The 27,352-nt window shown below is 60.1% G+C and overlaps 2 protein-coding genes across 15 annotated transcripts in view; one reads left to right on the forward strand and one right to left on the reverse strand.

The window, feature by feature from the left end:
- KCNT1 (potassium sodium-activated channel subfamily T member 1) overlaps positions 1 to 7,187 on the forward strand; it is a 71,030-nt gene extending 63,843 nt beyond the window's left edge. For 5 of the 10 annotated variants that reach the window (XM_018056068.1, XM_018056070.1, XM_018056061.1 and 2 more), the window contains 6 exons: positions 121 to 246; positions 447 to 467; positions 1,138 to 1,486; positions 2,856 to 2,918; positions 6,032 to 6,116; positions 6,250 to 7,187. In XM_018056068.1, the coding sequence (XP_017911557.1) occupies positions 121 to 246; positions 447 to 467; positions 1,138 to 1,486; positions 2,856 to 2,918; positions 6,032 to 6,116; positions 6,250 to 6,370 (765 nt within the window). In that variant the 3' untranslated portion in view covers positions 6,371 to 7,187. The remainder of the gene's footprint in view (positions 1 to 120; positions 247 to 446; positions 468 to 1,137; positions 1,487 to 2,855; positions 2,919 to 6,031; positions 6,117 to 6,249) is intronic. The other 5 variants (XM_018056069.1, XM_018056063.1, XM_018056067.1 and 2 more) reach the window with 4 other exon arrangements.
- CAMSAP1 (calmodulin regulated spectrin associated protein 1) overlaps positions 15,851 to 27,352 on the reverse strand; it is a 45,987-nt gene continuing 34,485 nt past the window's right edge. For 2 of the 5 annotated variants that reach the window (XM_018056076.1, XM_018056075.1), the window contains 8 exons: positions 26,551 to 26,635; positions 23,658 to 26,007; positions 22,621 to 22,757; positions 22,308 to 22,516; positions 22,007 to 22,109; positions 20,643 to 20,758; positions 20,078 to 20,196; positions 15,851 to 17,745 (listed from right to left, as the gene is read on the reverse strand). In XM_018056076.1, the coding sequence (XP_017911565.1) occupies positions 17,443 to 17,745; positions 20,078 to 20,196; positions 20,643 to 20,758; positions 22,007 to 22,109; positions 22,308 to 22,516; positions 22,621 to 22,757; positions 23,658 to 26,007; positions 26,551 to 26,635 (3,422 nt within the window). In that variant the 3' untranslated portion in view covers positions 15,851 to 17,442. Of the gene's footprint in view, positions 17,746 to 20,077; positions 20,197 to 20,642; positions 21,263 to 22,006; positions 22,110 to 22,307; positions 22,517 to 22,620; positions 22,758 to 23,657; positions 26,008 to 26,550; positions 26,636 to 27,352 lie in introns of all 5 variants that reach the window. The other 3 variants (XM_018056073.1, XM_018056072.1, XM_018056074.1) reach the window with 2 other exon arrangements.

A 27,352-nucleotide genomic window follows, 5' to 3' on the forward strand; every position in this document is an offset into this window, starting at 1 on the left:
GCCTGGGCGGGTGGAGGGGCGGGGCTTGTGGCGGGCCGGGCCGGGCAGCCTCGCCCTGCCGGGGAGGCAAGCGCCGCCTCTGCAGCTCGAGGCCGGCCCAGCCCAGGCTCTGCGTTGCAGATGAAGATCTCAGAGGACGACCTGTGGATCCGCACCTACGGCCGCCTCTTCCAGAAGCTGTGCTCCTCCAGCGCCGAGATCCCCATCGGCATCTACAGGACCCAGAGCCACGTCTTCTCCACCGAGGTGCGGGGCAGGGGCCTGGGGATCCGGGCCCTTTTGGGGTCAGGTTCACAGGCACCCCCGTGGTTCCTTGGGCGGCTTTGGGGGAGGGGAGAGCACCGAGGGGCCCCCGCGAGTTGTGAGCCCACGGGGGGGCTCAGACAGCCTCGGGGGTCAGGGCAGTAGCCCCACAGGCACCCAGGAGGCTCTGGTTTCCTTTGCAGCCCCACGACCTCAGGGCCCAGGTGAGTGGTCCCTTCAAGCCCACAAAGAGTGCCTGAGCCCAGCCCACCCCGGGGGTGGGGGTGGTCAGGAAGCAAGTTCCCAGGTGGCAACAGTGAAAATGCAGTTCAGAGAGGACTCAGCATCACTCTCCTCCCCCGTGCAGATGGGGAAACTGAGGCCAGGGTGGGAAGCCCAGGCACCCCCCGCCCCCAGGCTGTCTGCCCCTCAGGGCACGGCCCCCATCCTGGCAGGTACCCCTTCCTCCCCCCATCTGTCCCCACTTGCACACCCCCCAGGCCCCCAGGTCACCCACCAAGCCTTGCAAGGCTCTGCGCGTCCCAGCCCACCATCGGGCTGCCCCTGTTCTCCTGCCCCAGAGGTGAGGAAACTGAGTCTCCTAGAGGGGGTGTTCCCCCACCACCCCGCTGTGGTAAAGTCAGAACACACAACCCCAGAGAGGTGAAGGGAGGCCCACCTCTCACCAGCAAGTCAGGGACGGGCCTGAGCCAGGGTTTGGGGAGAGGAAGGGACTTCCACCTGAGAGCAGAAGGGCCTGGGGTACCCCTGGAACTGTGACTGTCCTCCCCATTGCCCCAGCTGCTCCGTGGGTCCCCATGGTCCTCTGCCCAGCACCCGTTCCCCTTCCCTGTCCCCCCCCACCCCTGTCCCCGGACACCCTTCCCCTCCCAGGCCTCACCCCTCCTTCCCGGCCAGTCCCAGGTCTCGGTGAGCGTGGAGGACTGCGAGGACACTCGGGAGACAAAGGGGTCCTGGGGCGTGCGGGCGGGCACGGGCGGCAGCAGCACCCACGGCCGGCACACGGTGGGCAGCGACCCAGCCGAGCACCCACTCCTGCGGCGCAAGAGCCTCCCGTGGGCGCGGAGGCTGAGCCGCAAGGGCTCCCGGCACGCGGGGAAGGCGGCAGCCGAGTGGATCAGTCAACAGCGGCTCAGCCTGTACCGGCGCTCGGAGCGGCAGGAGCTCTCAGAGTTGGTCAAGAACCGCATGAAGCACCTGGGGCTGCCCACCACTGGCTACGGTAAGGGGCAGAGCGTCTGTCTGCTCTCCTGGCCCATGTGGGGAGGGGGGCTCCCCTAGATCCAGCGCCAAGCCCCGCAAGGAAGGGTTCATTCACCCTCTGCTCTGGGGCCTGCGTTTCCACATCTGTAGAAAAAATGATGCCTATTGCCTGAGCCAGTAGGCAGCTGTCCTGGAGGAGGCGGCTGTGGGTGGGGACAGCCTTGCCAGGCTCCCTGAAAGCCAAAGGCACTGGCCTCAGCCAGGGGGCAGATTGGCCACCTCCGGCCGGTCCTGCCGGGATCAGGAACGCAAGACCCCACCATGTTCCCCTGAGAATAGGAACAGGGGCATGGCGGGGACACCCCAGAGCCCTGGCCACCCCTCCCGGACCCTCCCCGCAGCCAGAGCTCGTGCGGAATAGGGGCGGGGCAGGTCAGGGGCCCAGCACCAGGACCTCCACTGCTCCTGGGGCAAGGCCACCCCATTCCTGAGACTTCAGGGCGGCGCCACCAGGGCGTTTGTTTTCGTCGGCAGATTTTCTCTGTAGCTTGATTTGGGGAAAAGTTTGTGACTCTGACCGTGAATGGGGCTGGGGTCCCCGGCCAGGCCTGAGGGGACTGGCCGGCCCCTCCCTCACTCCAGAGATGCTGCCTCTGTTGATGGGGCTGAAAGGGGCCCAAGCCCGCCGCCCCTCCACCACAGCCTGGCCTCATCCACACCCCAGGCTGGGTGGAGGCTCTGACCTCCGCTAGGCTCCGTCTCTGGGGGACTCTGCCCCACACCCCACCCCGGGCCTGGCTATATTTTTCTGGGCACCCACTCCCCTACCCTGCCACCTGCTGCTCACCTTCTGGGTCAGGGGCCCTCAAGCCCCTCCAAGTGGGACCAAGCGGCTTCGGGCTTCACCCAGAGCCGCCCAAGTGTCTCTTGGGTCTGGCTGTATGCCAGGCGCAAGGAGATCACCAGCCAAGAGAGCCGCCTAGCCCCTCCCGGCCACGCCTCTGCTGCACAGCGTACCTGTCCACTCTGTGCCCTTTCCCCGGGCGGGTGCTCTCACCCCGTCCTGGGTGGTGTGCTGGTTGCTCAGGCTCCCAGTGGGGGTCCCGTTTCACGGCCCCATGTCACACCCTGGCAGGTAGACACTCCAGCCCAGCTGAGCCCCAGAGCAGGCCCCTGCCCCTCGGGGCTCCCCTGGGCCTCCCCGCCCCCCACGCGCCCCCACCAGAGCTTGGCAGACAAAGAGCTGACTTCTTGTCTGGGACAGACAGGCGGCCTGCGGCCTGCGTGCACCTCCCATCCCCGCTCTGCCAGATGCCTCCTCCACGCTGCTTGCTGACCTCAGTCTCTCTCTCTGTTTCTGTCTGTCCCTCTTCCTGTGTGTTCCGTAGAGGATGTAGCAAATTTAACAGCCAGTGATGTCATGAATCGGGTAAACCTGGGATATTTGCAAGGTAATTCTGCTCCGGAGGCCAGAGTCTGGCATAGGGGGCGTGCCAACCCTTCCTGACGGTCCACTCGGTGGCCGCCCGCCCCGGCCAGGCAGGCAGACAGGGCGAGACACGAGAGAGGGTCCCTGCAGGCAGGGCCCCATGGCTCCCAGGCTGCCCCACTGCGGGGACCCTAACTTTCTCCCCATTGACTGCTGCCTTCAGCACGGCCCCCTGCGCCCCAGCCCTTCTGCCCACGTAGTTGTCTGAGATAAGCCCTGCTCTGGACACGCAGGCAGCCACCGGCCGGCCCCTGGGAGCCCACCCAGCTCTTGAGAAGCACTGGCATGGAGCACCCCAGGCCAGGGTACCCGTGCCCCCAGCGTGGCGGAGCATAGTGAGACCTGAGCTGGTGCCTGGGGCCTTGGAGTCTGCAGCACCCTGTGCCTTTGAGGGCCACCCAAGCCAGGTGGACGGTTGACCTCCACTCCCCAGCTGGGGCTTCATGAGATGGGGGCCTCTTCAGTTGAGACAAAGTCTGATTGTACCACATTTTCATCCAGGCACTCAGGTGCTGCTTGGGCCTCTGTATCTTGCAAGAAGACACCCCGCAGTCCCCAGACCTGCCCCACGACCCCAACAGGGGTCAGAGTCCAGGCTCCAGACCTCACTGCTGGGACCCTTTCTTTACCTGGGGGCTTCCCAGGCTCAGAGCTGTGCAGGCCTCCTGAGCCCACGTGGGGGTTAGCTCAGGCGGGCCAGTTTCTGAGGATGGCCGGGGCTGACAAGACCCAGGATTGAGAAGCTCTGGGGTGCACCGTGGGGGAGCTGTGGGGCGGCCCGGGAGGCAGAACCCTGACCGCACCCCACCCCCCACCCCGGGTCCCTGCGTTTTTCCTCACTTGCACCCACGACCGTGTTCACAGCAGACTCCCCACTAGGCCAGGGCGAGTCCGAGCCTGGGGCTGCCCCGAGCGGGAGGGCTGGGTCGCCACCTCCCTGTGGCTGGCTGCACCCCTACTTCTTGCCAAGGCTCGCAGGCAGGGTGGCTGCAACAGTGACCCCGCAACAGGGTCACTGTGTGGCGTTTTCTGAGCCCCTGCCCCTGGTGTGTGGACATCGAGAGGTGTCTGGGCCAGGACCTAAAACCAGAGGAGAGGCTGGTCCCAGGGGGCTGCAGGGTGGTCCTCCAGGGGGACGCCACCACAAAGCACCCCCCAGCTGGGTGCAAATGAGAGAGGAGATGCCCCCAGCCGTGACATGTCGAGACAGCCCCTTCCACACAGTCACCCCTTGGGGGAGGGCTCCAGTTGCCCCCAGTTCACAGTTCTGGGGCAGGGGCTCCAGAGGGGTGGTGTGGACCCCTAGGGGCTGGCGAGAGACTGGTCTGCAGATCCAGGGAGGAGCCCCCACGGAGGCCGGAATGCCAGGTGCGGAGGCAGGGGAGCTCTGCCCTTGGTCATGGGCCAGCCCCCAGCCCCACACCAGGCCCTCCCTGGAGCACAGCAGGTGCAATGAGGCCGCCCCTTCTGGGAAGTCAGGATCAGGGCCTCGTGGGTCACCCAGTCCCTGGGCGCTACAGCTGGACCCCATGTGCCTTCCCCCACCACCTCTCAGCCCAGCACCCCCAGAAGCACAAAGCTGGGCCCAGCTTGGGCTGGGACGCCCATAGCCCGCCCACCAGCCTGCAGGGCAGAAGCAGGGGCCATGCTGGGTGGGGTGGGTCCAGTGAGGCAGGGGCCACGCCCACCCTCTGCAGCCCCGCCCCTGGGTTAGATGGACAGGTGACCCTGTCCTTTGTCAGCCTCTCTGTTTTCCTTGTTCTTGGTGGCTGTGCTCAGGGGTACAGAGTCCACCAAAGCCTTCCGCTCCTGCCCGCACCTCCGCTGCCCCAGCCCCGCTCTTTGCTGCCCTCCATGGACATGCGCCGCCTCCGTGAGCCAAGCCCACCGGTGACCCCACACGGTGGGAGGGGTGGGGGTCAGGCCGTCCCCTTTCTGGGCGGGGACACGAGCCTGGACCAGGTGGTGTCTGTGAGCCCCGCCCCCCGTTCGGCCTGCACCCCCACCCCAGCTGTCCCCTGAAGCATGCTGGGCTCCACCTGCTGCCGTGGGGGTCCCGAATCCAGAGTCAGATTCGGCCCTGAACTCGCCAGTTCAGAGAAGTGAGCCGCAGCACCCCTTGCTGGCCCACCAGCAGCTGTCCCACCTTCCCTGAGTCCCTGACCCCCATGGCCAGGGAGCCCTCCCAGGACGGGAGGGGCCGGTGCAGACAGAAGGAGGTGGGAGGAGCCTGGGCAGAGGTCACCCAGGGCCCTACCCACCGCCCCCCTCAACCAGGGCCGTCCGCCCCAGTGCCCAGTCCTGGGTCAGGAGGTGCCTTTAGGCATCCCCAGATGTGTAAACTGAGGCCATGAGCCATCCACCTCCTGCCACTCACTGAGCGCAGGGTCACTGCTGGACAGTGGCCAGCCCAACCCCATAGTTGGCCAAAGAGACATCTATGCAGTGACCAGGGTTTCTCTAGAACCAGTTCACACCCCAGCGGGTCACATCCTGGGGCCACCCCAAGAGCCGGACGCTGGACTGGCTGTATCAGTGGTGGGCAGGGGCCTGGCCCTGTGCGTGCCTGAGGGGACCTCCAGCAGGGTGAGCCAGTTGGACTCTGGGCTGATGCTGCTGGACAGGTCTTGGGAAACAGAGGGCAGGTCCAAGGTTGACAACTGAGGAGGGGACTGGGGGTGGCCTGTATGGGGCAGGGGTGCTTGGAGGGGGGCGAATGAGCCTGGGCTGGGTGTGTGTGCAGGTGTGTCGTGTGCTGGTGTGTGCCCACGTGGAGGTGTGCACAGGTGTGCTCCACATTCAGGGTGACCACCTCCTAAGATGCTGGTGACTCAACAAGCTACGGGGATGGGCAGGGGTGGTGGCTGCCCCTGGCCCGTGCAGTGCTGGGCTGAGGCCCACGTGGGTCGGAGGACCGGCCAGGCTGGGTTCCCCAGGACAGGGCTCGGGCAGGTTGGCCCTACGGCCAGGAGGATTCTGCAGCTGACTGGAGCTGCCAGCTCCTTGGGCCCCGGCAGAGCAGAGATGGGCAGGGGCTGAGGGGTGACCTCCCGCCGGGCCCTGTCTCCTCCGCAGACGAGATGAATGACCACCAGAACACCCTCTCCTATGTGCTCATCAACCCCCCACCCGACACACGGCTGGAGCCCAACGACATCGTGTAAGTACCGCATCCTCAAGCAAGTGTAGACCCCTGCCCTTCACCACGTGGACTGGCGCTGGGCACCCACATGGGCGTCCAGCCTGGCCTCCTGGGCAAAGCGTGATGCCAGCGCCCTCCACCCTTCCCACAGATATCTCATCCGCTCCGACCCCTTGGCCCACGTGGCCAGCAGCTCTCAGAGCCGGAAGAGCAGCTGCAGCAACAAGCTGGCCTCCTGCAACCCGGAGACGCGGGACGAGACACAGCTCTGATCGCCTTGCGGAGTCCGCAAGCCCGTGATGCGTGAGCACAGGGGCCTGCCTGGCGCCCATCCCCGAGATGCTCCCGGGACTGGGCCAGAGGGAGCGGACCTTAGCTGGGTGAGGGCTGGGGCTGCCCTGGGCACCGCCGGATGCCGGCGGGAAGCCTTTTTAACCTGTTTTTATGAATCTGTACAACCTTGATCCTTTGCACAAATGCACCGCAACTCGTGACCGGATCTGGCCACGGCGGAGGGAGAGGAGCCGGGCTGGACCACGGGCTGGGGTGGATCAGACGGGTGCCCAGGCCAGGGGCTCACACCACGACAGGAGAGGGACGCTGCAGCCTGAACTCGCCGTGTTTCCTCAGTCGTGGACCAGTCTGGCCAAGCCATGGGGTGGGGGGTCGCCCTTCTCGCCCGAGTCCCTCCCCTGTGCGCTCATTTGAGAAGGAAATGGAAGGCAAGAGGGTCTTCAGCTTGGCCAAGCCCCTGGCCGCAGCAGGACGGGCTCTGGAGAAGCGTCGGGGGCCCTGCCGCGCCCTGGGGATCCTGCAGCCCATGACTTTGTGGAAGAGACTTGGACAACTGCCTTTTCCTTTATTTTTACGCTGAACTTTCGCAGCTGCACCATCTGACGCCCTTTTAAACAAGAAATCTGAAGCACAACGTGGCCACTGGGCTGCCGGCCCACGTCTCCAGGACAGGGACTTCTCCTTATCAAGGGAGGGACTCTGGGCATCACCTCAGTTCTTTTGTGACTGTTGCTGACAGGTTTGCACGCTCAGTGCTGGAAACTTCCATTAAATGGATGTGCTCTGCAGACAGGAGGTCCCCTCGTGAGGCATTCTCTCCATGGTTGCATGCTCTGGGCCTGGGTCTGCCCCAGCCGCCTAAGGGTTAGGAACAACCCCTGGGACCCCACAGGAAAGCCCCCAACCCAAGGAAATATGGCTGGCCCAGGTCCTCCCCAAAAGCAGGAAGCAAGTCAGCCGGAGGCAGGGGTTCCAGGAGCAGGGGTCCCCTGTGCACTCCCCCATGCAGGGGTTCCGGGCCGAGCCCAGGGACAGGTCTGTGTGCCTCCCCAGCACAAAGACACCCCTGTTGGTTCTCAGCTGGGGGCTCTTGCTCTTACCAAGTACCCCCAAGAGTCTGGCAGGGGAAGGACCAACCCAGCCCCCAGGGCGGGTGTGGCTCCAGGCCACACAGTGGTGGAGTGGGCAGGCCACACAGCGGCTGGAGTGGCCTGCCCCCAGGGAGCGACATGACTCAGGGCTGCCCTCCCCTTCCCCGGTCAAGGGAGCACGTCCAGCTCACCCCCTATTGGCTGCCCGGGACCCTTCCACCTAGAGAGGGTCTCCATGCCTGGGGTGGGGGTAGCTGCTGGGACAGTGTGGGCTGTGGGGGGTCAGGAAGGGTGTCTGATCAAGGAGTGGAAACTCAGGGGCCCTCGACGGGGTGACATGCTGTTGACGTGGGCTCGGGTGGCCTCTGGGGCCAGGGTCTGTCCCAGCAGGGTGTCAGCGGCTCCCAGGGTCCTGCCAGTGACTGTTCCCTTCCACACCCGCCACTTCTGGCAGCCACGTGCCAGCTCCCCAAGGGGAGGAGGCCCCTGCAGGAGTGGAGACCAAGGGAACCTTGGCTGCTGGAGCGGGGTCTCCATCCAGGCGGGGTTGCAGCCCCTCAGTACTCCACTGGGAAGACGGCATCCGACTGGGATCCCTGGAGGTGTCTGCTTGACTGTGGGTGCACAGGATGGGCAGTGAGGAATGGGGTCTCCTCTGGGCCAGACACGCTCACACCCAGACTCACTCTCACACCCATTGCCATCTGCAGAGGCTTCAGCAAAGGCCTGAGACTGGATCCAGGCAACCTGACCGGGCAAGCAGAAGACATTTCTCAATGTTTTGACAGGTTTTCAGACATAAAATGAGAGAGACACCTCTGATTTTTTTAATTCCTGTAGAAAGCTGGTCACGACAACGGCACCAGCGACAAGCGGGCTGCTGTGGCTCGTGACATGATGTGGCCCGGGAACGCCAGCCCTGAGGTGCCCATCCGCCTCCCCCCAGAGCTGAGCATTTACGGATGGACGTGGAGCAGGTGTGAACAGACTCAGGGTAACCACCCAGAATCTCAGGGAGAAGTGCGTTCGGTAGCTGGGAGATGAAAGGAGATGGAACCGTACCAAGTGCTTATTAAAAGCAGAGTGGGCAGAAAAAGGGACGAGGTGTGCACAGCAGTCAGGAACAGGGCAGAGGCCACCCCACCCCAGCCCCTCAGAGGCCCAGCCTTGGGAGGATGCTGGCCCACCCGCCATGGACACGGGCTCGGCTGCCAGGCAGGAGTCCACACGACCACAAAGCGGGCACCCCCACGACATTTGCACCTCGTCTTCACCCCAGGCCAGACCAACAGTTGCAAAGGTGCCTTTTCCCTCGGGGGGCTCAAGTTCGGGTCAGCACCTAGGCAGCTGAGCCCCCCGACGGATGGGCGTCTCAGGAATCGCAGCATTTTCTTGTGAGGTTGGTGAGCTACAGCCTCCCGTGGGTCGGGCAGGGCTGCGTCCCTGGTGCCAGACAGGCGTGCTGGCTGGGCTGGCGCACACAGGCGTGCCATCCGGGGCCCCAGCCCATCACCCTACTGCGAGCCTCGCCCCTCTGGGGCTTGAGAGGCTTGGCGGGGGCCTCCAGGGGAGGAGTTCTCGAGGGCAGCCGGTGGACCAGGGCCACGTTCAGGCCCGGTGAAGTCACTGGAAGCTTGAGTGCCAAGCAGGGTGGTCTCGGAGGACTCAGGGATGCCCAGAGAAAGCGGATAAAAATCTTTATCTGCAGATCCCTTCTCTAGCTTGGACCCCCATTATCTCCAGGGTCTCTCCAGGGCTCTGCAGTGGAGAACAGCTCACCCAGAGAGCCTTCCTGAAGCCTCGACTGTCCCAGGGAACCAGGCCACAGCTCCCAGGATGCCAGGCAGGGACTTCAGACTCGCTCTCAGTATCCATAGCCCCTCTCTAGCCCAGCTCGGGGCCTGGGGCTTCAGCCCAACAGCTCCAGGAATCTGGACGGAGGGGTCACGGGGAGCCCATCGGCCCCCCTCGGTGCTGAGGCAACACCTGTGGCTGGTTCCCAGCTATCCTGCTGCACAGGGTGGGCTGGGGGTCTTCCCAAGGAAACCCTCCCCCAAGGGCCTCCCCCAAGAGCTGGTACTAAGCCTGGGTCCTCGGCAAGAGGGGCTGAGGTGGACAGGGAGCCAAAGAAGTCTAGAACCTCTGCTCATCACAGCTCCATCAAGAGAATGCAGAAGCTCTGGAGGCATAAGATAACTAATATACAGAATATATCTTTTAAGGGGAAAGAAGCAGAACACTTGAAGAGACATTTCACAAAAGAAAAGCAAGATGACCAACAAGGACATAGAAATATGCTGCCTTCATCTCTAACCAGGAGAACAGCAATTAGAAACACCAAGAGAAGGGGTTATATTCCAAATACCAAGAGTAACAGTAAAAAAAAACCAAAAAGCCAGCGCGTTCCCTGGGGGCCCAGTGGTCAGGGCCCTGGACTTTCACTGCCATGCTGCTGCTCAGGCGCTCAGTCGTGCCCGACTTTTCGCGACCCCACGGACCACAGCACGCCAGGCCTCCCTGTCCTGCACCGTCTCCAGGAGTTTGCTCAAACTCATGTCCATTGCGTCAGTGATGCCAACCAACCATCTCATCCTCTGTCCCACCTTTCTCTTGCCTCCAATCTTTCCCGGCATCAGGGTCTTTTCCAGTGAGTTGGCTCTTCACATCAGGTGGCCAAAGTATTGGAGCTTTAGCATCAGTCCTTCCAATGAATATTCAGGGTTGATTTCCTTTAGAATGGACTGGTTGGATCTCCTTGCAGTCCAAGGGACTCTCAAGAGTCTTCTCCAGCACAATTCAAAAGCATTAATTCTTCAGCGCTCAGCCTTCTTTGTGGTCCAACTCTCACATCCATACATGACTACTGGAAAAACCATAGCTTTGACTAGATGGACCTTTGTCAGGAAAAGTGATGTCTCTGCTTTTTGATATGTTGTCTAGGTTTGTCCCTGATAGCTCAGTTGGTAAAGAATCCACCTGCAATGCAGGAGACCCTGGTTTGATTCCTGGGTTGGGAAGATCCCCTGGAGAAGAGAACGGCTACCCACTGCAGTTTAGAAACACCAAGAGAATCCCACGGACAGTCCCTGGGGTCACAAAGAGTCGGACACAACTCAGCAACTTTCACTTCCGTTTTCTCGAGGTCTGTCACAGCTTTGCTTCCAAGGAACAATCGCGCTTTAACTTCATACCTGCAGTCACTGTCCAGTGATTTTAGAGCCCAACAAAATAAAATCTATCACTGCTTCCACGTTTTCCCCTTCAGTTTGCCATGAAATGATGGGACTGGATGCCATGATTGAGACCAACATTTCTCAAATGTTGAGTTTGAAGCCAGCTTTTTCACTCTCCTCTTTCAACCTCATCAAGAGGCTCTTTAGCTCCTCTTCACTTTCCGTCATTGCCATGGCCCAAGTTCAGTTCCTGAACTGAGATCCCACAAGCCATGTGGCATGGCAAAAAAGAAAAAAAAAAAAAAGCCACGACTTGGCATATACGCTCTGCATATAAAGAAATAATCTTGTCCGTGCTTAGTCACTTAGTCGTGTCTGTCTCTTTGCGACCCCATGGACTGTAGCCTGCCAGGCTCCTGTGTCCATGGGGTTCTCCAGGCGAGAATACTGCAGTGGGTAGCCATTCACTTCTCCAGGGGATCTTCCCAACCCAGGGTTCAAACCCAGGTCTCCCGCATTGCAGGCAGACTCTTAACCACCTGAGCCACCAGAAAAGCCCTGTCTAGATTATTTTAAGTTTCTACGCATTAGTAAGAAAGAGAGCCACCCAGTTAGAGCAACCCAACTGAAAGTGGGCAAAGGAAACCCCAGGAATTTCCCAGAAAGAAAGCATAAGCACGGTCGACCTCTAAAATGCTTACCCTCCTCTACGTCAGGGGACGCCCAGTGACACAGCCATGGGGTTCTGGGTGAGCCCACCGTGTGCCCACCGAGGGCCTTCCGAGGACTGGAGGTGCCGACCTGAGCTGGAGGCAGGAGCAGACCAACCCCTCCGCCACCTCGATCTGCTCTGAGACCCCAGGACTCATGGGCTCAGACCCATGGGAAGGGCTCCCTGCCACACCCCCAGCGGGCCTCCAACCCCTGCCGAAGGGGCTGCAGTCCACGTGGGGGCCCATGGCCCTGCTCACTCGCTGGGGCCTTGGAGGCCGAACGAGCCCACAAGAGAGGGTGAGAGCAGGCGCCATGTTCAGGGCTCCCTGTCCTGGTCCTCAGCGCCCAGCACTGAATCAGCAGCTAAGACCCCTTAGAAAGGCCCCTGGGGACTTTGCACGTGGTGGCGGTCCACATGCCACGGCTGGAGACTGAACCTCCGGCTGTCACACCGCTGGGGACACTCTAAGTGACCCACTTCCTGCGGCGCCTTTGCCCGGGGCACCTGCTGGTCTGCCAGTGCTCTGGCTTGCAGGCTCACCACCAACACTCACCACCTGTTCTCCACTTTTCTAGGAGGACCTTCATCTCTCTGCTAATAAAGACCTTTAGGGCATTTCTTTTCCTGTCTTTAATCCTGATGCCTTATTATGACAACTCAGATATCCAGGAGAACCTTGGCTACTAAGTCTGGCCTCCAGCGACCTGGGCTCCACCCTGACCTAACGGGGGACACTTCCAGAGCTTCACTGTTAAGGTGGGGTCTGCTGGAAGTCTCTGCTGAGTGTTATCAGAGTATGAGAATTCTAACTGTAGCACTTTCCATCCTGAATAATACATACCGAGTGTGATCAACCTGTTTCTACACCTGGTTTTCCTCTTCGGCTTCCATGTAAATTACACTGATACGTTCTCTCATGTTGAATGTTTATTGCTGTTTAGATGCTGTCGAGCATGATGTCTTCGTCTGGGTTCCCTTGACTTATGCTCGGCAGCAGGAACTGGACCGTAATTTTCTGTTGCTGGGCCTCTGGCCAGGTTTTGATGCAGAGAAACCTAGTGTTATTCATCAGTCTACTGGGTGTCCTTGCATGGACCCCACCCCGAGCCTCGTCCCCCGGACACACCTGACCCTGAGATCAGGGTGTCTCCTGGACAATGACATGACAGTCTACATGGCACGGCCTCTCTTGGCGGCATAAATCAGTGGTGTGTCTTAAACTTCAGGACGCCTTGGACCAGTGAACGTGGGTCCTTCTAGTCAGCGGTCTGGAGGCTCCAGGACAGGGCGCCCGGAGGATGCCTGGCACACACTCTCCCTCAGCAGCTGAGTTGCCGTAAGCTGCAGGCCAGTGACGCCCAACACTGGAAACTTGTGGAACCCGCCCCAGGGGGACTGCCCCGCCGGCGCACCGACCACCCCCTGGATGAAGCATCTCAGCACCCTCAAGCTGAACAGCAGGCCAGTGTGAAGAAAGACACGGAAATAAGGACATACTTTCCACCCCGCAGACAGCCGCTCTGCCCTTCCGTCATCTCATGCTTTAGCTGACCAACTCCTACTAATGCAACTGGACCAGACACCGATGTAATGTAGAAGCAAAGCCTTTAGGGATGACTCTGGTGGCAAGTGCTGAGAACCACTCATTTTAAAATGAGAATAAACACTCAGACTTTATATCAAGTTCTGTGCATGCAATTCGCTACTTTTCTGTAGGCATGTTCTACTTCAATTAAAAAAAAAAAGAACACGGACTGTGCTGCACACAATGAAAATTTAACACCTGGAATAAAAACAGGCAAAACACCCCAAACATTTCTTACAAAGTAAGAGACTAGAGAGATTTATCAGTTCAACTGGAGACAAATGGTTGAAAAAAACACACTTTAAATTCAAGTCCTGGGACTTCCCTGGTGGTCTAGTGGTTGGGACTCCACCATTCCCTTGCAGGGCAGTTTGATCCCTGGTCGGGGAGCTGGGCTCCCACATGCCACACAGCCAAAGCAAAATTAAAGAAAAAGGAATGTATGAAAAAACCAAACAGGAAGGTATGGCCGGGTCATGTTGACGTCTGGCAGGAATCATCACAACATTGTAAAATAATTATCCTGTAATTTAAAATAAAAATTTTTTTAACAGATTAAAGAAGAAATGAATTGTCAGCTGAAAGGAAAAATGCACAATATAAGGAAAAAAGTTAAGAATTGCGGGAAAAAAATCCCTGATGCTTCAGCCTGCCTGGTACTGCTGCTGACGCCTCCCGGATGCTCACAAGCTTCCACCACAGGCCTCTGACAGGAATGAGCAAAGAACAGGCATCGTCTGGGGCATGCGAGTCCCCATCTCAAAGCTCGGTCCCTGGAGCGGCATGCTTGTCAATGTCACCAGTCACATCACAGAGCATTTCAAGCTGTAGATGCGGTACGTGTGTACAGATAGGTGCCCGACAGGACGTCTCAGCAGCCCCAACCCCAGGCAGCACACTCGGGCTGGAACCCGTTCCCACGCAGCCTGGCCGAGTGCAGCTGAGACCCGCGGAAAGGTACTTGGAGTTCCCACTCACCAGATGAAAACACAGGGCCAGACATGAGCTTCCAAGTGTGTTAGCTTCCGAGCCTCATAACACCACGTCTAGGCTTCACTTCCATGGGAGAGTTGAGTTCTATGCTGTTGCTATTCCTCTGTACCAGGAGCAACCCTAAACTCTCACGGCCAAGCAGGGCTCCCCTGAAACCACCTCTTACAAGTCACGTCTGGGCGTGAGGGCGTGGAGACCAGACTGTGTGGTTTACTGCACCTATCATTCATCCTGCCAAAGTGGCTTTTCCTCGCTATTTAGGAAGTAACTTGGAAAACGGTAACTTGCTCTTTCTAAAGAAGAGAAAACACACAGACCCCTCTGCTGGCTGAGCACAGGAAGGGGGAGGGAGCCAGGAGCCAAGCTTCTTCCCAGGGCAAGTTCCGCCCCTGAGACTTCACACCCCAAGACCTCAATGGGATCCACAGCTCGGGCCTTGGCACGGAGACCCCGAGACAGTGCAACACGATTCTGCTGGCAATGCCAGGCCCGTGCGATGCAGCCTGGGACAGCCCTGACCTGAGACCCGGCCTGGCGAGATGCCACCATGAGGCACTCTGCACCCCACCCATGCTGATGGACTTGGCCGTGACCCTGACACAGCAGCCCAGCCCATCTGCCCCTCCACCAGAAACTAAGGCCACGAACTGGGAGAAGAGCTGCTTCGAGGCTGCCCATGCCCGCGTCTCAGAAGCCAAACTGCCTTCCACCAACTAGGTCGGCGTCAATCACGAAAGGTTATCTGAGTTCACCTTAACAAGAGACTTTATTTCAAGTAACTTTTTCCCCACCAAGTAACACCTACAGTTTTAAGGAGCAGATGTACAACGCAGGGACTTCCCTGGCGCTCCAGGGGTCGGGACGCTGCTTCCACTGCCAGGGGCGTGGATTCAATCCCTGATCGGGGAACTAGGGTCCCTCAAGCTATGCAGCCAAAATGATAAATAAAAGACAATACCAAAAAAAGAAAACATGTAACACAGATGTAAATTTGGAATTATGCTACTTTTCCGTGTGCCAGAGCAGAAAACAGTTTGGACCCAAACAGCCCGATCAGACATGGATCTGTGGTGACGTGCAAAGTCAAAGGACACATGGGAAGACAGCCTTCATCTGGCGTGTGCAAGCGTGTGTACAGATACAGTAACGCCTCTGCACGTGTTATTTGGAAAGTAAGCGGCTCACTCACCTGTTTCACCTGGGCTGTGGGGATCCCAGGTCACAGCCAAGGACTCTCACGCGAACCTCCTCACCCGGGTGGACAGGTGGCAGGCTGGAATTCTGCAGGGCAAGGAAGGGCTGCCCGGCCCTCTGTGGTGAGAGCGAGACAAACGTGCAGCTGCCCGGAGGGCGGAACGTCTGCAGGGCGCGCACAGCCCAGTCCCAGGGCAGAGGTGACGACTTCACCGCCACAGCCAAGAGAGACGAAAATTGCCGCTGTGGGAACACGTCCGACGCTCGCTGCAACGTGCAGGGGGCCCAAGGGGCACGTGCAGCCCCACGTCCCGAGCACTGGCCTGGCTGAGCACCCAGGGGCCATGGTGCCACAGGTCCTCACTGAGCTCAGTGGAGGGCGCCCAGCATGAGAACAACCCCCACGATGCCCCACAGCCGACTGACCGTGTTGGGAGACCCAGTTTGCCCAGAGGTTCAGCAGGCCTGGGACATCTGGCCCCGGGGGCTGGAAGCACCTATCGGTGGTCCCTAAAAAGCTTCCACCTCCTCTGACTCCAGCAGGACCACTCTGAATGTGCTCAGAACGTCACCAGTTCTGGCCTCGTCAAGGAAGAGCATCTTCTCTTGATAAGAGAGCAGTTAGCCAGAAACCACCAGAAGCTTCTCCACAGTACGGAGCAGGGACCTTGACCCACAGAACCAGCCACGACAACCTCACACAAACGTGGCCATAAAAAGCAAATTAGTTAAGTACTTTATTACATTTTAGTGCTTTCTTAAAATAAATATAACAATATAATCATCAAACATACAGTGAGAGATAAAGCACACGTGTGAGCGGCATGTCACAGGAGCTCGCTCAGGCCTGTTTCAACACTCCGCCCTGGAGAAACCGCACAGGCCTGCCTATGTACACAAGACCCAGCTGGGCAGGGCGAGGCCGCCGCGTCCCCTCCGTGCTCGTGGACACGGTTGCTCCCCTTTGCGTTGGCATTACCAGTTTGCGTGTCTTAACTTTTTCTCTCTGTGAAGCTTCAGTATTTTTTTCTTTCTGCAGTTTTGAGATAGATTCAAGTAACACTCCCAAGGAAAAAAAAAAGTGCAAAACTAAATAAGTGACTCCAGAACGTCCCGGCAGTCGGGTCAGCGGGTCAGGCGCACCGGCAGCGCGTGTGCAGGCCGCGCCCGAAGGTCTGGTCCCAAGAAGCACCGGGGGCCGGCAGGAGCGCCGGGCCCACCGTCGGGAGGCGGACCGGAGCGCCCCGCAGACTTGTGGTTCCCGGACAGCTGCCAACGACCACTTTGTGTTTGAATAGGCGACGCGACCAAATGCTCTGTCAACACGGAGAACCGCAAGCTCCCCGGCGGGCCCGAAGCTCTTCCAGAAGCCAGGATTGGGACGGGACGAGTGAGGACGTGATAAAAACACTAGAAAGAACTGTCAGCTTAAGTGCATCATCACCTTTTTAACAGAAACATGCTCAGAGTAAAAAATATTCTACTTTACCAAAAAATCTGTCTTTATTAAAGTGAACAATCATGGGCGCGCCACCCCCAACGTACCGGGTGAGGGCTGTGCTGGCGTGGCTCGCCCACCTCCAGCCGGGCGCACGCCAGTGGAGTACCGTGCCTCCCTCGCGACTGCGTGGCGGGGAGCCCGCCGCGCTTGTTTGTAAACGTTATTCTAGCAGAAGACAGACCGCAGATTTCAGTGCTTTTAGGGAACTGCTATTTTCAGTAAACTTTTTCTGAGCAGCAAGAAACAAGAATTTTTTTTTTCCAGAAATCTTAGAATTGGATATAAACGTTGGCAGTAGACACAATCAATAAATATTATACAATTTCTCAAATGAAAACAACTCCCCACCATGAACTCCTTTCCTACAGACATTCGAACACCCTGACCCGACACCAGGTCTCAATCCTGTGATCCTGCGTGGTCACAGCCAGCCAGCAGGAGCGGGGTCAGGCCATGTGCAAGAAGGGATGAGGGGGGAGGCGAGGAAGCCAAGGAGATCACTTTAGTTTACACCGAAGGAGAGCTTCAAGTAAAAGGACCCTGCTGCCGGCAGCTCTGGGACACACCGCGGCCGGGAGCCTCCAAGCAGCAGGGACAGGGCGGCCGCTGGGACCGATCGGGCCGTCCACCCTGGCCCCACCTGCCATCCTGGTGCCGGGAGCTCAGGGAGGGGTTTTGTCTTGTCGTCTAGAAGCCTCTTTGAAAAAGGTCTGTGATTTTGCACACTTCGTACCCAAAAGGAAGAAAGTAATAAATATCGACCCGGCCGGTGCGTCCACAGACTCCGCCGCACCGGGGTCATTTGCGAGTCTGCGTCTTCTTTGGCGCCGAGGGCCGCTTGGGCTGCCACAGATGGTTGTGGATGGTGAGCGCGTCCACGCTGACCGACATGGTCTTGGCCGGGATGAGGCTGAACTGCTTCCGGTCCGAGCTGTACTTGTACAGCTTGTCGATCATCTTCTTGGCGATGCTCTTGGGCCCGGTGCCCGTCAGTTTGCAGATCTCCTCGGTATCGGGGTAGTAGCAGTAGAGAGCCCGGAACTGGCAGCCAGCGTCCCGGAACAGGATGATGTAGTGGTTGGCGTCACACTTCTCTAGCTCCTGCGGGTAGGGCGTGAAGCGGGGAGACATGGAGTTGTGAGCCCCCACAGTCGGACCCTGCGCCCACCGCCTGCTCACCCGCCAGGCTAGACAAGTGCCGGAGCAGACGAGAGGCAATGGGCCCTGTTCCCCACTGCCAGAGGGAAGGGCGCAGCTGCCGTGGAAACGAGTCAGGCAGGTGTTCGGAAGCTGGAACACCCAGTCACCACGGAACTCAGCAGCTCTTTTCTCAGGGATGCGCCCCAGAGAAATTACAACACACATCCAGGGAAAACTTGTGCACAGACGTCTCCAGCAGCATTACTCACAACGATCAAAGGCTGACGCTGCCCAGAAGCCCCTCAGCAGACAGACGCACAAGCCCCGGTCTGCACAGAAATGGGACGCTCTTCAGGCGCAGAAAGGACTGAAGCACCACAGGTGCTACCCCTTGGATGGACTTGACGACATCCTGCCAGTGAGAGACGCCGCCCAAGGTCCGCCTCGGGATGAGCCCCTCCAAGCGACACCACCTAGGCAGGCAAACGCTGAGGGGACTGCAGAGCCGGGGGCAGGGCAGCGGCGTGGGGAGTGGCCCCAGTCCAGGGGCCAGACTGGCCCTGACTGCAGCCCTGGGAACGCAGCCCTGACGCCGCTACAGGGGGCTTCACGCTGGGAGACGTGTCCCTCGCCAGCGCGGTCACAGAACGGACCTGGCGCAGGGGTGATGGTCCCTCCTTGTTACGGCGTCTGCCGCACCAGGCACTCAACCTCAGAACGTCGTTACGCAAAAACATGTTGCCCGACACCGCTCGCACTTGAGAATGCTCAGCTTCCTATCCTGCAGCTCTCTGAGCCTGGTCCGGGGTGCCGACACCCTCAGAGCGTCTCCGCTCACCGTGAGGACACCTCCCCGTCCCTCTCAGACCTCATCTGGTGCCCTCGCCGCCCTGTTCACTGGAGCTGTCCAGCGGCTGCAGGACCCGCGAGACTGCGCGCAGGGGCAGGGGAGGCCAGGGGCTAAGATGCCTGTGACACAAAACAGTGCCCCTCCTCCCGCTATTTTTGTTTACAAAAACCTGATTTTTCACAAACAGATACTATTCTTCTCAGTATCTAACAGGCTTCCTATTATTTTAAATAAATTCATATATTTATAAAATTAAGAGTAAAAGGCAAAATCCCAGCAATTTCAACGACGTAAAAGCTGTCTGAACACGAGCCGAACTGGAGGCAGAGCAGTCTCCAGGCCCTCCCGCTGCGCCCCACCCTCACGCGGTCTGTCCCAGGCTGGCAGCCCATGCAGCCACTCCCCAGAGGCCCTAAAGCAGTGACCCCTTGACCTCTGACCCCAAGCTCCCTGGCTCCAGCCCAAACTGGGGGATCAGTCCCACGTGGAGCCTGGGGAGCCCCCAAAGCTGCACGGCATCCCTCCCGACTCCAGGCCTCTGCTCAACGACCCCTTCCAGTGAGACCCTGCTGGCTGACCAGCCTGCCGCAGCTGCCCTGGCATCCAATGCTGCCCCTCCACTCTTTCCAGACCATTCATCACCGTCTGACCACAGCCCCAGTCAGAATCAGTCTAACTGCTTTTGTGGACAGGCTTCTGGGGGCCGAGCCGCCCTCCGGCCGGCCTATGACCACCTGCACGCTGCGGCGTCCGAGCCGAGCTGGCAGCACGGCCCGTGGGTGCCCACCACGGGGCCGCCTTGGACCCGCCGGCAGCTGAGGAGCTGGTGACCCGGGGTGCAGAGGAGCCCCGCCCCAGCAGGGCCCCCAGCTGGAGCCTCCTTGAGGCTGCAGGCACGCACCCAGTCCTAACCTGAACCCTCCCCGTCCGGACTGTCCACCTGCTGAGACCACCGCCACTCACCATGAAGAGTGACTGAGGCCTGCGGGCCCCGGGGAGGAAGCATCAAGGGGACACAAATAACCAGCATTTTGCCCCAAACTTCCACTTCTCCAGTGGCCCCAGTACAGAGCTGGGCCCCCTGTCTCCACCCCGACACTGTCTGTGACGCTCGAAGACCTCCCCCGACTCAACAGCATGCTCAGTCTGCTGGCTTCCCTGTAAGAAGCCCCGCCCGCCTCCCGCTCCCCACCCGGGGGCCTGCCCCAGGCCCCTGCCCGACCCCAGCGCGGCCTCGGTCCTGCTGATCCAAGGTCTGCTGAAAGCGAGGGCCAGGGCATGCCGAGTGGCGTAAGCAGACAGGACTGTGTGCCCCACACCTGACCACACACGTGTGAGACAGCGACCTCTTCTGTCAGCCATCAGGATTCTCCCCTCTAGGGAAAACCTTCACAAACACCCTTCCCCTACATGAAAACTTAGGTGTGAGACTTTGATACTTGCCTCTAATATTGAGTTTTTGTGAGGTTCGTTCACTTTTCCTGCCAGACAGCAATGGGATATAGCGTTGTGAATGATTGGCTTGTTGGATTTGCTGCTGGGCTCCTTAAACAGCTTGGGACCTGTGAAAAGCAGGCCAAGATGTGCAAAGTGAGTATCTGTGGCATGCGTGCGCGCGCACACACACAAAAGGTAACAATCTTATAAAACCAAGCAGCAGACAGGCTAAATTAGGAGTGTTCATAACTTTCTGAAAACGCAGAGTAACAGCCAGTTCAAATCTATGAGAGAATTCTAAGTTATAGATTTTAAATAAACTGAGGAAAAGGTTAAAGTAAGAAAGAACTTACTCCTTTTCTAATTTCCATTTCTTTGATACACAGAAAACACAAAAGCAGGACTTTAAACCCTTAGCAGCGTGGGGTTCCTACGTGCCCAGGACACACAGTGAGCCATGAGCGGGGCAGGGGCAAAGGCGCGCCACTCCAGGGCCGTGCCCTCCCTTCCCACGCCGCACCGTCTCCGCAGGACGCGGCTGGGCGCCGTGCCCCAAGCCCAAGGCTGTCACCTGTGTACTCAGCCACGGAGGCGAGTGAGGACGCGGCGGACGCCGTCTCCCAGTCTCTGTCGGTGCTCCTGCTGGGGTTGCGGCTCAGCACGGGCAAGGCTTCCAGGGACTCGACTCTGCTGGGAAGGGGGACGGGGCAGCGATGGGAGGGTGGCAGGCACACCTCCTCTCGCCCACAACTGGTGCCGGCTGGTGGGACGCCACCCCGAAACGGGCCGGGCTGCACCGCCGGCACAGGAAGGGCTGGCGGCCGCAGCAGCAGTGGGGAGCACAGCCAGTCTGCCCCAGGAAAACATGGCATCAGGGACAGAGCCAAGCCTGGGGCACCAAGGGGCCTGGGAGGGGAGGGCCACCCCCCGGCGGCGCCGCAGAGCAGGAGGGCAGCACTTGCCTTGCTGCTTCGAGAGCCAGGTGACCAGGGCCCAGACGCTGCTGCTGCCGCCAGACCAGGGATGGACCAGGGGAAGAAGGGGCCTGGCGGGCGGGGTCCCCAGCCATGGCACTTGGGCCACCTCCACGGAGCGGGACACACTCGTGCCAGGAGGCAGGTGTGGGCAAAGCTTGAATTCAGTCCCGGTAACAGACCGCCTGAGCAAAGTTCTAACCGGAGTCCAGGGTCCCTGCGAGGCGTCAAGAAGCTCCTGGAGGTGCGGCAAGGCAGGACAGCGGGGACCTGCCTGCCAGGAGGCCGACCCCAGTGTGGGGGCAGCGAGGACAGAGACCCGCAGGGGCTGCTGAGGCCTGTGGGCGGTCAGCACCTTCAACAGCCTCCCCAACACCTCCTCCTCCTGACTCACTCCTTAATCAGAAAGGGAAATGCCAGTGCCCCCGGGAACAGCACCTCAGCCCACATCAAGGTGACCCACACGACGGGCTGCCCTGGGAAACGCACAAGCCCCTCTCCGCGGGGCCCCGGCCGAGATGCACTTGCTGGACTGGAGCAGGGGAAACCTGCCGAGGCGCGGGCCCCGTTTCAGGGAATGGGCACAAGGACTCAGCGAGACCGCGTCCCACATGGACCTGGGCTCACGGAAAGACACTGCGGACCCAACGGCAGTGCTGGCCTAAGACCACGGTGACGAGAGGCAACGCCCCTGCTCAGAGACACGCGCTCCCAACTGTTTAAGGACAAATGCTGTCAACTTACTACTCTCAAAAGGTTAGAAACAAAAACGTGTCCAGGGCTGGGAGAACAAGGGGACAGAGAGGGACAAACACAAAACCATCTCAGCAGTGGGTGAGCCTGGGCGACAGGGATTAGCTCCTGTGACGATGGCACTGCCGCGGCTCTGAGCTGCCCCAGGGCCAGACGGACGGCCTACCACCCACACTGCACAGCACCCCACGGCACCCCGTCTGCTCACCGCTGTGAAGGCGTGCCCCCCGAATGCACGCTCTCGGGCTCTGTGGTCGCCGCGGAGGCCAACGACAGGCTGGAGCCCGACTGGGCCCGGCTCAGGTTATCAGCTGCCAGAGACAAGACAGGGCGCGCTTCCGTGAGACACGCGTCCCCCACGCCAGCCGTCTGCACAGGGGTGGGAAGGGCCAGCCCACCGCCTCTCAGCACCTGAGGATGCCAGTGCTCGGCCCCCACTTTAGAGAAGGGAAGTGGGAGCTGACAGCCGGAGGGGCAGCGGGGAGCGGAGGGGGCAGGGCCCTGCTTACGGGGGGAGGCGCTCTTGGGTCCCAGGTCGCTGCCTGGCTCCTCCCGGTGGACGGACTTGGGCCGCGGCTTCCTGGGCCTGGACTTGGGCTTGCCCAGGCCCTGCTCCTCCAGGATCTGCTGCTGCTTCCGCCGCAGGTACTCCTGCTTGATTAGCTCCCGCCGCGCCTTCTCCTCCTCCTTGCGGATCCGGTCTTCCTCCGCTTTACGCCTGTAGGAAGGACCGACCGGGGTGGCCTGCTCACGCCAGTGCCCAGCAGAATCTGGGGGCGGGGGGCACGACAGACCCGGCAGGCAGGCGCCTCGGTCACCTACCGCGCCTCGTCTCTCTTGAGCTCAACCTCCGCCTCCAGCTGCTGCCTCCGCACGCGGGCCTCCTCGGCCTTGCGCTGTTGCTTCAGGAGGAAGGCCGCCCGCTTCTTGGCAAGCTCGTCGTCTGCCTTCTGCTCATCCTGCAAAGCAGATGTCACCTATGAGCATCCGGACGGACCCTCGGGGGACCCCCAGCATGGTCACGCCCCGGCCCCGCCCTAAAGGTACAGATGGGACGTCTGCAGTCACCTATGAGAAGCCGGGACGGACCCTCACAGGACCCCCGGCACCGTCAACCCTGGCCACACTTAATGCACCACGAACAGGAAACGTAGTCCAGACGCTTCCTTACTCTTTTTAACTGAGGAAGGAGCACCCCTTTAGAGGTGCTAGCAAATAGGAAACAAGCCGCGCCGTTCCAAAAGCATTCAGTGTGCCGATGCTGACTCTATTTGCCCGAAACCCACACACTCGTTCCCACAACAGGAGCTAAAGTGTGTTTACAACTGAAGCGCACGATCGCCAAGCAGGGGACTGTGTGTCCTGATGAGATGGCCCTCACCGCTCCATCGGTGTCAGCCACCCTCGAGGGCCAGGACAGAGGAGATGCTCTCAGGACAGAGAGGAGTCTCATGGCTCACTGCCCTCTCCTCCTGAAGAAAAAGCTCCAGGATGTTTCTTGAAGCTTCTCCACCTTCCCAGACTGCAACAGGGAGAAGCCAACCTCAGCCCAAAGGCCAAACACCATCTGCTCTGCGGAGCCTTTGAACTAAGAGTGCTTTTCATTCTTACGTGGTCAGGAAACCACCACGAGGAAATCACCTCGTGACACGTCAAAGCCACACGGAGCTCCTGCTTCGGAGCCCGAGGAGCAGCTCTGCTGGCGTGTGGCCAGCTGCCCTGGGAAAGCTGGGGCCTTGCGGAGACCCTGCAGCCAGGAGGCCGCACAGGCACCCCCCAGCCTCTGCAGCAGCGACTCCGCATGACCAGGGTGGGTGATGGCCTGGCCACTGTGGGACGTGGATGCCGCCAGCCTTTACCTTGAAAAAGAAGCCAACCCCCGGCTTCTGGTCCCCCTCGTTGCCGAGGTCCACGGAGCTGTCCCGGCCTTCTGTCTCCCCGTCCTCGTCAGGGGCCTTCAGGTCGGAGAGGTCCACCTCAATGAGGCTGGCCTTGCTGCGCGGGGGCTCGTCCAGCGGCACGTTCTCCTTCCCAGGTGCGGTCACAGTGCTGAGCCCCGCCTCCTTCGCACTGCCTTCCAGCCCCTCCCTGAAGCCCGCCTGCTCGGACAGGACGTTGGCGTCTCGGGAGGATGACAGGACGAGCGTCCGCTGGTTGCTCTCGTCGTGCAGCCGGTAGCTGTCGAAGGCGCACTTCTCTGCAGCCTCACTCCCAGGCTCACTGAGCCCGTCCCAGCCCGGCTCGGGGGGCGTCCGAGGTGGGAAGGACCGCGAGTGTGGGGGGGCAGTCTCGAGGCCAGGCGTGGGGGTCTTGCTCCGAGAGGAACCCTGCTGTCGCTCCTTCGGCACCTTCAGCTCAGCCGGTCTCCCTGACCGGGCATTCCGGCCCTGACCAAGGCGAGGGGGCTTGCGGTGACCGGTCAGGGCTGTTGGAGAGAGCGGCTCAACAAAGTGGATGGCCGCCTTGGCCTTGGGGTCCTGGGAGCCATTGCGGGGCCCGGGTGAGGGCATGGTGGGGGACTTGAGCAACAGCTGCTCCTGCTGCTGGGAGATCCTGAGGATGGCCTGCTGCAACGTGCTAATGGTCTCGTTTAGCTTCTCGATGGACAGGTCGCACTCGCCCACGTCCACGCCCTCAGCGTCCTCTAGGAGCACCGCCGACAGCGCCTTGCCACGCTCCAGCTCGGGGAGGCCGGCGGGGTCCCGGGCTTTTTGCGGCTGGACAAGAGCCAGGCCCTCCCCGTCCACATCCGGAGACCCCAGCAGCGCTCCCCGGCCCTCCTCCTTGCCGAGGAAGTCGTCCCCGTTGTGCTGGGCGTGCTCCCCTGCGAGGGACGCTGCTTTCAGCGGCTGCTGGGCGGCGTCGGCCCGGCCCTTCTTGACCACGTGCAGGAAGGCTGCCTTGCCCAGCTGCAGCCGCTGCCGCGCCGACAGCGCCTCCACCTTCTTCTTCTGCGCCTCGATGGCCCTGCGCTTCTCCTCCAGCTGCATGTGCAGCTGCAGCAGCTCGGAGGCCAGCAGGCTGGCGTGGTCCCCGCCCGGCCGGCTCGGGCTCTGCTCCCGCCTCTGCTTCCATGTGGTCAGCGGGGCCGGGCAGCTCTCCGAGGCATCGGGCGTGGTCTTCTGGGAGCTGCTCGCACTCGACTTGGTCTCACAGCTGTTGAGCCGCTGGAGCTTCCTCTCGGCAAAGCTGGTCATCTTCGCGCTCCCGCTGGCCATGGACGCGCTGCTGGTCTGGGAGACGGTGCTCAGGCACGGGCTGGAGCGGCCGCTGGCATCATCCTTGTCGTCGTGCTCCCTCACCTTGAGGTCCTCCTGCAGCTTTGCAGACTCCTCCTCCCCGCCGTACCCAGCCCTCGCCGCAGGGTGCTCCTCGCTGGCAAAGTCCTGCTCAGCCTCGTCCAGGTCTGCGACGTCTGAGTCAGAGTCCTGCCGCAGGACAGCCCAGGTGTCCGGGCCAAGGGCGCCGGGGCTCCGCGCGCAGCTCATGTAGAGCCTGCCCTCCGCGTCCTTGTCGGCTCTGCCTACATGAAGGAAGAAGCCGTCGGCGGACTGTCCCTGAGACGATGGGTCAAAACCGCTGCCAGCCAGAGGCCCACCATGCGTGTCCCCCGCCACCTGGGGCCCCACCTCAGCGGGCACAGCGTCAAAGCCTGCAGACATCTCTGAACAGGAGATGGGGGTGAAAGTCCTGTTCAAGTCCCGAGTGACGTGACTGCCAGGCGCCTTCTTCCGCCCCAGAGGCTGGTGGCCATCGCCAGACCTCCTGGACGTGAAGGCCCGGGGCCGCCCCTCTCCACATTCGTCCTCCTTGGTGACCACCTGCTTCTCCTTGGCTGGCCTGAGCACGGCCGGCATCAACGGCTCCAGGAAGAAGCTGTCGGGCTTACTTTCGAAGGCGTCCGCTAGCCTCTGGGGAGACCTGGCACCGGCCATCGGGCCAGGGTCACCACCCTGGCGAGCCACGTCCGTCCTCACGATGGCCAGGAGTTCCTCGTCTTCGTCCTCAATGTCAACGTTGCTTAGGAGGCTCCTCCCGTCGGTCCTGAGGGCTGCGGGCTGGGGCTGGTTTTGCGGGGTCAGGTGGACGACGCTGGAGGCCAGGCTGTCCTTGCTGATGGAGCGGGCCAGGCTGACGCTGTCACCACCGGGGTCCATGTCACAGCTCGAGGTGTGGTGGAGGGCAAAGGGCGCTGGCTGAGACACAGGCCTGCAACGTGGGGAGAGAGGCCACGGGACACGTCATGCCTCTGACGAGAACACAAGTCACGAGAGAGAACCCTACTCTTACACACAGGACGCATGAACAGCTCTCTCCTGGGCAAAGGAAAGCCAGGAGGCTTTCAGCTCAGCAGTCCTGACACTCTGGCCCAGCCCCCCTTGACCACGCTGAGGATCCCAACGCACTTTCGCGGATCCGTCAATACGAGTCCATGCGTATCGTCCTAGGAATTGGAGCTGAGACGTTTTGAAAACGATTAAAAATTCCGGTAAGAAATCCATTACATGAACTGTGGCCTGTTTTCTAAAGCAAGCCAGGGCAGAGTGTAAGGAGCGGCCTCCGCTGCGTGCCTGGCTGGATCCTCGGGTCTGCCTGAGTCAGGCTGCCGTGACCCCACACCGCCCAGGGCCTCGGAAGGCTGAAAGCAGCATCGCTGTGGGTATATTCTGGGGTCCCTGGACCTGGGGCACTGCTCTGTTAGACTAACCAATATTTCCAGCAGAAACGTATTTGGAAACGTGGACAAGTCACCTGTTTTTTTTTTCCGTCCATGCTATGGCTGCTCCTCGGGGCTGACTGTCGGCTCGGGTCAAGGAACTGGATCGGTGTCGCTGGTCTGCGGTTTGGAGAAAACAGTGAGTGACCTCAGCATTAAGTAACCAGTTTTATATCACTTGAAATTCCTTCAATATAATAACCACTTCTCAAGGAAACGCATCGTAACTCAGCACACCAAAACTGCTCAGGGAAGCAAATAATCCCAACACAATTTTCCAGTTTCAACAATAGGTAACGTATAAGTCAGTCCAGGTCATGAAATCACGAGAATGCCAATTACACGGCAGTATCAATAAACGATGGGCTTCCCTGGCAGTTCAGCTGGTGAAGAATCCGCCTGCAATGCAGGAGACCCTGGTTCGATTCCTGGGTTGGGAAGATCCCCTGGAGAAGGGATAGGCTACCCACTCCAGTATTCTTGGGCTTCCCTGGTGACTAGCTGGTAAAGAATCTGCCTGCAATGCGGGAGACCTGGGTTTGATCCCTGGGTTGGGAAGATCCCCTGGAGAAGGGAAAGGTCACCCACTCTAGTCATCTGGTGTGGAGAATCCCATGGACTTCCATGGGGCCGCAAAGTGTTACACATGACTGAGTGACTTTCACTTTCACTTTATCAATAAGTGATGTCAATTTCAATTAAAAGAACCAGTGAATGTCAAAGTGCAAGTGTCTGACACGAGGTAACGTCAGGCTTTATGTAATTCATTAGGTTTAATATGGTCACTGTAGGACTGTAACTTCTAAGGGACATCAATAAAACGCAGAAAGCGTTCTG

The sequence above is a fragment of the Capra hircus genome, chromosome 11 (genome assembly GCF_001704415.2).
Source record: "Capra hircus breed San Clemente chromosome 11, ASM170441v1, whole genome shotgun sequence".
Taxonomy (NCBI): Eukaryota; Metazoa; Chordata; class Mammalia; order Artiodactyla; family Bovidae; genus Capra; species Capra hircus.